This window comes from Mandrillus leucophaeus, unplaced genomic scaffold, assembly GCF_000951045.1.
Source record: "Mandrillus leucophaeus isolate KB7577 unplaced genomic scaffold, Mleu.le_1.0 Scaffold524, whole genome shotgun sequence".
NCBI classification, from domain to species: domain Eukaryota; kingdom Metazoa; phylum Chordata; class Mammalia; order Primates; family Cercopithecidae; genus Mandrillus; species Mandrillus leucophaeus.
Window position 1 is genome coordinate 1,352,642 of NW_012105631.1, and position 9,678 is coordinate 1,362,319.

The following is a 9,678-nucleotide window of genomic DNA, read 5'->3' on the forward strand; positions in this document are numbered from 1 at the left end:
CCACCTTAAAAATGTGGGGATCCGTTCCCATCACCCTTGCTTTTCGGTTTCTTTGACTCTTCAATCATTTGTCCGACAAATACATATCTCATAGTACTTAGAGATACGATGAGAACCATGCAGACTCAGTGTCTGTCTTCATGCTGTTTACAGTCAAGCAGCAGAGATAGGCAACTAAGGCAGCCTTTCAGTCAAGTGTGAAAAGGGAGCTGAGGGAATCCAAAGCAGAGACAAGCAGCCGAGGGGAGGAGTCAAAGAAGGCATCCCTTCAGAAGGAGAATTTAAGCAGAAGCCTGAGCAGCCTGGAGCTAGGCATTGAGTTTTGCAAACAGGGGAAGGACATGTAAGAAAGGAAGAAACATGTCACTTTCAAGGAGCTCCTTGGGTGATTCAGGGAGAGGAAGGGTGATTCAAGAGAAATGAAGCCTGAGAGGGAAACAATTGAGAGCTATTCAGAACTTAGATTTGATAAAGCTTGAGAACTCATTGGCTATCTGGGGTGACAGGGATATAGGAGCAAAGATGACACCACAGTCCAGGTAAATAGTAGTCATTGACTGGCAGTGAATTTAGTAGAAAGAGCAAGTTAATGTTGATATACAACCAGCCCTGATTCACTTATTGGGCCAGCGAAAAAACATTTATAGATAATTTAATTTCTATATTTACAAATATTACCTCATTCATGTCCTTGCATTCACCTCTTTCCCTTATAGGTGATGTGGGGGTAACCTAACACTTATTAAATTTACATTAATTCAAATAAAGACTTGAAATTTGGACATTATTAACATGATTAATTATGAAATTTCCAAAGCTTGATTTTTTTCTTTAAAAACTACTTTCTAATAGATAGCCATATATATTCCAGTTATACATTACTTTTAAATGTGCCATTTTAGTAGATTTCCAAAGAGGAAGTAAATAATGAAATAATCGACAGGCTACGTTACATAGGAAATTAATTGCAATTCAGTGGCATGTGAGACAGTCAACTCTCAATTTTTCGAGGACAAATTATTCACTTTATATGACATTTATACATGAACTGAAGTGTTATTTGACAGTGTTGAGGAAGTGTCTTTACTTGCAAAAAAGATATTAGATTTCTCGTTTCTGTATATGTATTGGATAAAATGTTGTCAAGTATTAGGGGGTTCCTTTCACTTCACATCACTTCTGTTTTATCCCTGTAATGTTTCTGAAGCATGCAGGAGAAAGTGAAGACTAATGGAAAGTTGGTGAAGCAAGAGCTGAAGGACCGGGAAATGGTGGAGACTCAGATCAATTCTGTGAAATGTTGGGTTCAGGAAACGAAAGAATATTTAGGGAATCCAACAATAGAAATAGATGCTCAACTTGAAGAACTTCAGGTACAAAAAAATCTCCTCATTCTCTTTACCCCTTGTTTCAAAAACAATTGCCCTGATTTTAATTGAACATACTTGTTTATATTTATTGAATATTGAATTTTAAAATTTCAGAAATGTGTTCTATAGAAGATATTTAGTATTACTTCACGGGATTTTCCTTTGTTTTCTAAAGTGAACATGCTTTATATTCAGAGACAAAAGAAGAGTGTCGTATTATTTTAAGATATTTCTCTAATTCCACACTTAATTATATGATGATGAGCAATGTATAGCCTTGTCTATAACAGTCTCCTTAGAGGGTTCCCAGAAATTTCTTATTTTGATCTTTTCTTCAGATTCTCCTAACAGAAGCCACAAATCACCGACAGAACATTGAAAAAATGGCAGAAGAACAGAAGGATAAGTACTTGGGTCTTTATACCATATTACCTTCTGAACTCTCCCTTCAGTTGGCTGAAGTAGCATTGGACCTAAAGATCCGTGACCAGGTAAACCTATGATCATGAGTGTCTTTCTATTTTGTTTATAGGGTCAATCCTCTTGTGTCAAATATTTTTGTTTCTTTAAGAAGAAATGCATAGTCCTTTTTGGTGTTGAGACCAGAGCGAGATTTCTGTCTCTGGTCTCATGAAGAGTACAATTTCATGTAGTGAAAATAGGCTCAAATAACATTTGCATGGAAATATAATAGATTTTTAGGACTTTCTTAGTGGCTTAATGCTAAAGCTATTAAAGTTTAATTAAAACCATTCTATATGAGACAAAGAGAAGACATACTACAATTCTAAAGTGCTACATGAAATAGGAAGTAATATCCCATTTGTACAAACTGTCAGATTCATACAGTTGTGCTCTACTTTGGAAATCTTCAATGTATGATGCAAAGTGTTTTAAAAATCTCATCAAAATCTGATCCTACTTTATCATGACTTTGACCTAAACTACTAATATGTGCTATTTACTGTTTTAAGTATTTAATTGATACATTTGGTTTTCTTCTTAGACATTGGAAGATCTATTGGGAAGGATGACTTGGCAAGTTCATGGTCTTTTTATATTTTTGAGACAGAGTCTTGCTCTGTCCTCCAGGCTGGAGTGCAGTGAAACAATCTCAGCTTACTGCAATCTCCACCTCCTGGGTTCAAGCAATTCTCATGCCTCAGCCTCCCAAGTAGCTGGGATTCCAGGCATGCACCACCACACCCAGCTAATTTTTTGCATTTTTAGTAAAAGGAGACAAGTTTTGCCATGTTGGCCAGCCTGGCCTCAAACTCCTGGCCTCAAGTGATCTGCCTGCCTCAGCCTCCCAAAGTGCTGGGATTACAGATGTGCACCTCTGTGCACAGCCATGGTTTTTTTTTTTTTTTTTTTTTGGTTCAAATGTAAGCTTTTCTCTGGATTAATTTTCCTATCATAGACTTATTCATATGTATTTCATTTACTTTGACACTCAATATAATGAAGGCCAAACACATCATTAACACTCTTTTAATGGTGTGTTTTCTCCCTACTAAAGAGGTTTTTTTAAAGATCTTTAACTATATAAAGAAATGTTTCCTCTCTTTAACATCTTTTCTTCAGCATTTTATTCTAAGCAACAGTGTGAATGTTTGTTATCAAATCAAACCGAAGTCATTGGAAATTTGTAAATGCTGTCTTTTTTCACCTTCCTTTGCATTAGACGTGCTTAATACTTTGTTGGCATACTATAGAGTTGTAGTTGGAAAGTTACAAAAAGAGTTAACAGATCATTAATAGTCATTGATTAAAAGGTGCTTGGAAACAAATCAGTGTTCCTCCAACTGTTTAGGAGGATTTTCCATCCTATGAAGAAAAAGGCTTAGAGGAGTTTGTGTGCTCAGGGTCATTACGTTAGTTAATGGAGAAGATAGGATTCAAACTCAGCTGTCTACACAACCATCTATAATGAGTATTCTGTAAATATTTAATAAGTGAATTCCTCTACACACATTGCTTGTATCTTTGCTGGAACACAAGGAGTGCAGTAAATATATAAAGATAGTGAAGTCAGGGAAAGCCGGGAGAGCTTGTAACTAACTGCACACCTCTGGTGTGACCAAAGGTATCAATGCCAAAGCAGTTAAAATGTGTCTTGTCAACATCATTTGAGATTTTTAGTATCTATTATACAATTTTAACCATGGCTTGTTTTGCTGTTCTCACTGATTTTTTAGATCCAAGACAAAATAAAAGAAGTTGAGCAGAGCAAGGCCATGAGCCAGGAACTCAGCCGGCAAATTCAGAAGATAGCTAAAGACCTCACAACTATTCTAACTAAGCTGAAAGCTAAGACAGATAATTTAGTTCAAGCTAAAACTGACCAAAAGGTAAGAAGTAGAATTTTAAAGGGTGCTACTGAATGAATTAAATAGTTTTTGGAGTCAGTTTTACTTGGGGATACAGGATAAAAACCTTTTAGGAACCTTTATTAAAGCCAAATAGTAACAGGAGGCGGTAAAGAAATGTTATAACTGAATCTACACAGATCTTCTTCCATAACTTATCGTTATAATTGAACAGTATTAATAAATATACATGCACGAGTGTGTAAGAAAGAAGACTGTCAAAGGACTAAGTGATGATTTAGGAATGCAAGTATATAAATTCCAAAGTGAATTGTGTCCTTGGTAGCTAAATCTGTGTTCTTCCTCTGTTGATGAGTTCAGGGACTGTAATCCTTTTTGGGTGGGGCAGAAGGAAAATGTTAGCCTTCTCACTCAGCCTCATAGGAAACAAACACCAGGATTACAACATATCCTGCTCTGCCTTTCCAACCGAAGAAACAAAAATGACCTGGTCATAGTAGAATTATAGTAAAGTTATTCATTATAATATTTGGCTTTGACAAAAATCAGTCTGATCTTGGAAAACCTGAAGAAATTTATTTTCTATTCTCTAATGTTCTTTCATTTTGATGACCATCAAGGTGCTGGGAGAGGAATTAGATGGTTGTAATTCAAAGTTAATGGAATTAGATGCAGCAGTACAGAAATTCTCGGAACAGAATGGCCAACTGGGTAAGCCACTGGCCAAGAAGATAGGAAAACTGACTGAACTTCACCAGCAGACCATTCGACAAGCTGAGAATCGGCTCTCCAAACTCAATCAGGTATGTGTTCCGGACCAGAAATCCAAATCCTCTAAGGCAGAAACTTCCATGTTCTGCTTTTCTCTTTTGAAAATAAATAAACATAAATAAAAAGATAAAATGGTCAATGAGAGAGTAGTTTAGGTATAGCTTATTTCATGCTACACTTGTGTTCCTAAGACTTAGGTGTAAACCAGCACTTATTTTATATCCAGTCGTATGATAAAGTCACTGACAAAGGTGGTCCTATAAACGGACTTTGGAGTGAATATTTTGTAAAATGGAGAAGTATGTTGTGAAATGAATATTCACCCGTTAACATGTTTTATGAAATCAGTTTGGGGTTAATTCAAGTACCTTTAAGTAAACTACATATATATTAGCTTACATTGACTTAATAGGTTCAGATTGCACATCTGTAATAATTGTTGCATATAGACTAGAGTTTTGAAACCGATTAGTATAATCAGTGACAAGTTAAAACTAGGAATTGGCAACCCATTGATTATAGTATTGAAACTTTGGCTGCTGTAATCCCCACTTGCCACCTCCTTACCCAGGGGAGGGTGAAGGAAGGGATAGAGGAAGGCCTGGCATGGTGGCTCATACCTACAATCCCAGTACTTTGGGAGGCTGAGGCGGAAGGATCACTTGAGCCTAGGAGTTTGAGACCAGCCTGGGCAACATGGTGAAACCTACAAAAGATGCAAAACATTAACTGGGCATGTGGACATGTGCTTGTGGTCCAGCTACTTGGGAGGTTGAGCCCGTAAGATTGAGGCTGCAATTAGCCATGATCCTGCTACTGCACTCCAGTCTGGGTGAGAGTAAGACCCTGGTGAAAAAAAGAAAGAAAGAAAAAGGGGAATAATTCAATCATATTAAGAATTTGAGCTTTATCCAAAGGTCACTGAGAAGCCTTTGACAGATTTTCAACAGGGAAACGATTTTTTGATACCACTGAATATCATAGATATTATAACTATCAACCCCTAAGATTGTTGTGTCCAAAAAGACAGAAGACTGATTTATAGCTCAAGAAACTGAGTTTACATTTGTTATCTTAATGTTATTGGTTTTTCAGGCAGCATCACATTTAGAAGAATACAATGAAATGCTTGAATTAATTTTGAAGTGGATTGAAAAAGCTAAAGTCTTGGCTCATGGAACTATTGCATGGAATTCTGCAAGCCAGCTTCGGGAACAATATATTTTGCATCAGGTAATCTTAGGAAAAATAATTTTTAAAAAGTAACCAAGGGCAATTTGATTTAACCGGGCAGACTGATACAACACTTAGAGGGCCGTGATGTAAAATTACTGGAGCTATCAGATAAAAAGAATGCTAAGGTACCCCTGAGTTGTTCCGTAGTTGGACAGAAAGGAGCTTCTCATGAAATTTCATGAAATTGAATAAATAAATATCCTTGATCTTCCCTAAACCTACCTTACACCAAGACGCAAACCAATCAGCCTTGTAGAACTCATTTTCTGTAGCTTCTTTGAAATAATTATTTGCAGGGATCTGGTGGAAATTCTTTTCCGTGAAGAGATGCAATGAAGTGTGGAAAGATTCTAGATCCACACTCAGACTGGCGGGAGAATCAAACTCCGCCCTGCAGGGTTGTGTGATTTGGAGCAGAATGCTTTGCCTCTCTGAATTCTGTCTTCTCATCATTTGTATGAAGATGCAAATAACATTTGTATTTCAGACTTATCATGAGATCAAATGGTTTAAGGTACATATGTGCAAACATCTACTTGGCACATACATCTCCTGCCTCCTCCCTCAGCCCTCACCCAGGCCTGTCATCTGGCCTTCCACAGGAGGTCGGGCAGCCCAGAGCAAGCCACGAGTCCACATCCACATGCTGGCTATGTTACTTCATTTCCTCTGAAGTTACATGAGAAAAATGTTCCTTTTCTCTCAGTCACGTCATCCAGGAAATTATTTCATCCTTTTGTAACTTAAGCTTAAATTAGACCCAGATAGCTAATAGGCTAGTTATCTTATAATAAAATATAGGGTGACTTCTATTGGAGTTACATGGGTATCCTTGAGTATTCTAGATTTTTCTCTCTTATATTATTTATGTATCCTTGTGGCCTTTAAATGAATCCCTGTATCCATTCTTGCTTACAGGGTTCTAGATAAAAGCTCATTTTTCCCTTTTTGGAATGCTTTAACAGCTCCTAATTTTTCCCTATATTCACAGTCTTTCTTCTCTGATCAATCTTGCGTATTCTTCCCACAGTGTCTTTCTTAAGCAACTCCAATCTTTTGCTTTAAGATATGCTTAGATATGAACAGACAGGACTTAAGTTACCACTGATTTGAAAACAATGAAAAAAAGCCAACATCCTTAGAAGTCTAGAAATGCAAATTTCAGCAAAAAAAGAGAGGAAGAAAGACAAAGTTAACTGTCAAGTTCATAACTGTTTCTTTCAAGTTCATATTTATGGAAGTGAGCTCTCAAACATTGCTGGTATCCTGGTAAAATCTCTCTGAAAAATAATTGGCAAAATGTATGATGATTGTCAAAAATGTTACTACTCTGGGTCAGGCATGGTGGCTCACACCTGTAATCCCAGCACTTTGGGAGGCTGAGGTGGGCGGATCACAAGGTCAGGAGTTCAAGACCAGCCTGGTCAATATGGTGAAACCCCATCTCTACTAAAAATACAAAAATTAGCTGAGCGTGGTGGCGGGTGCCTGTAGTCCCAGCTACTCAGGAACCTGAGGCAGGAGAATGGTGTGAACCCAGGAGGTGGAGGTTGCCGTGAGCCGAGATCACGCCACTGCACTCCAGCCTGGGCAACAGAGTGAGACTCCATCTCAAAAAAAAAAAAAAAGAAAAGAAAATGTTGCTACTCTGACCTGTTGGCTCCTTTTAAACTCCTTTTTATGGCTATAATCCAAGTATAGAAAATACTTTCTACAGTATTAATAACTGTATTGAAATTTTAAAGAAAACTTAAATCTGAAATAACCTTTTTCTGAGTAAATATTTGCGTATAATAAAATATAATGAAGTCTTTAAGGTAATCATGACTTTTTTTTTTTTTTTTTTTTGAGACAGCGTTTCGTTCTATTGCCCAGGCTGTAGCTCAGTGGTGTGATCTCGGCTTACTGCAACCTCCACCTCCCGGGTTCAAGCGAATCTTGTCCCTCAGCCTCCTGAGTAGCTGGAACCACAGGCACGCACCACCACGCCTGGCTAATTGTTGCATTTTTAGTAGAGATGGGGTTTCACCTTGCTGGCCAGACTGGTCTCAAACTCCTGGCCTGAAGTGAGCCCCAACGCCTTGGCATCCCCAAATTCTGGAAATACAGGCGTTTGTTTATTTATTCAACAAACATAGAGTCCTTTCCCAAACTAGGTCTTGGGTAGGCATTTAGTGTACAAAGAATATTTCCTGTCCCCACCCCAGGGAGTTGATTATTTAGGGGAGGGGACAGATAGAAGGAGACAGTACAATATAGTGTGATTAGTGCAGAGACAGAGGGCCCAGGTGCTGAAGGAGCCCACGGGAGGGTCCTCAACCCAACCACCCACCAGGAGTCTAAGAGGAAAGCGCAGAAAGGCTTCTCAGGAAAAGGTGATGCTGGGCTGAGTCCTGAAAAACATGACAGCCTACTTGTGGAATGTGTTTAGATAAAAATGCATGCTGAAATCCTAGCAGTAAACGTGAGGAGTGTTTTTTGGTGCTGGTACAAGGGATAAGAGAGAAGAATAGAGAGATAAGAAAAAGATCCTAAAAGTCTGTTGGGAATTTGAAGTTTATCCTAAAGTCACTCTGAAGCCTCTGAAACAATATTCTGCCCACAAAGGACAAGTTCAGACTTGTATTTTCAGAAAGCAAATTTAGCAGCCTTTGGAAAACACATTGAGGAAGGTAAGACAATATAAAATATGGTTTCAGTATTTCAGTAGATGACAAGGCCTCTCTTTGGAGATTAGGAGGAGAAGACAAAGTCAAGAGATACTAACCGGCTAGAATTCTCCAATTTGGAGACTTGAATTGGGTGAAAGAGAGGGAGGAGTCAAGGATGATTCCCAGGTTTCTATGACTTGAGCAGTAGGGTGGGTTGACTGCATCATGGGGCACAGTGAAAAAGACACCAGGTCCTGAGATGATCTGGCTCAGAAGCTGAAGAGAGAACGCAGACTGTAGACTCTATTTTGGTGAGTTCTCATGTGCACCCTTTAGGAAGTAAAGCAGCCTGTGTTTATTTAAAAAGAATGCACTGTGAGAAAAGCCATTGTGTTTTTTGGGAGGCCGAGGGGGGTGGATCACTTGAGGTCAACAGTTTGAGACCAGCCTGGCCAACATAGTGAAACCCCATTCTCTACTAAAAATACAAAAATTAGCTGGGCGTGCTGGGGAGTGCCTGTAATTCCAGCTGCTTGGGAGGCTGAGGCAGGAGAATCGCTTGAATCTAGGAGGCAGAGGTTGCAGTGAGCCTAGGTCGCGACATTGCACTCCAGTCTGGGCGACAGAGCAAGACTCCATTTCAAAAATAAGAAAGAAAAGAAAATCTATTGTGTTTTTCCTAATGTCAGAGATGTGAGAACCAGAGTGACTTCACAGGGGCCTGAATAGAGGCTGGGTAAATGAGGATGAGGTCAATGAGAATGGGTAGCATTCCCAGGTTAGGCATTCTTAGTCACAGAATAATTATGGTTTAAGAGACAGGTTGATAATGTTTACCAAAGAGAACCAGGACTTAACAGATCTGGGAAATCTTTTGTCGCAGGCCGTTGTAGAGCACATCTCTGCCGATTTTTCGCTTTGTTGTCTTATGTGTAAGCAGACATCACACCTAAGGTGGATGCATTCCTCTTTCTGCTTTTGGGAACACCCTGCTTTGTCAATGGAGTAGCCGTTCTTTCATCCCTTTACTTTCTTAATAAACTCGCTTTCATTTCACTCTGGATTTGCCCCAAATTCTTTCTTGCACAAGATTCAAGAACTCTCTTTTGGGGTCTGGATTGGGACGTTTTTCCGGTAACGCTAATGTCAGGTGAAAAAGAAAGATGGAAAACTATAGTTATGTTAGGACCTCAATTATTAATACCTAAAAATATGCCCAAATGTATCAGCAGTTAACTCTTAAAGTTATTTCTGGGTTATAAGATGATGAGATATTTTGTTTTCTTCTTTATATTTTCAATATTTTCCAAGTCATATATT

The 9,678-nt window shown here is 38.5% G+C and overlaps 1 protein-coding gene across 1 annotated transcript in view; it reads left to right on the forward strand.

Moving 5' to 3' along the window:
• Positions 1–9,678, forward strand: part of SYNE1 (spectrin repeat containing, nuclear envelope 1) — a 570,706-nt gene that overhangs the window by 349,147 nt on the left and 211,881 nt on the right. Inside the window, exons 82-86 of the mRNA XM_011996807.1 lie at positions 1,208–1,373; positions 1,709–1,861; positions 3,569–3,721; positions 4,321–4,503; positions 5,567–5,704. Of these exons, the coding sequence (XP_011852197.1) occupies positions 1,208–1,373; positions 1,709–1,861; positions 3,569–3,721; positions 4,321–4,503; positions 5,567–5,704 (793 nt within the window). The remainder of the gene's footprint in view (positions 1–1,207; positions 1,374–1,708; positions 1,862–3,568; positions 3,722–4,320; positions 4,504–5,566; positions 5,705–9,678) is intronic.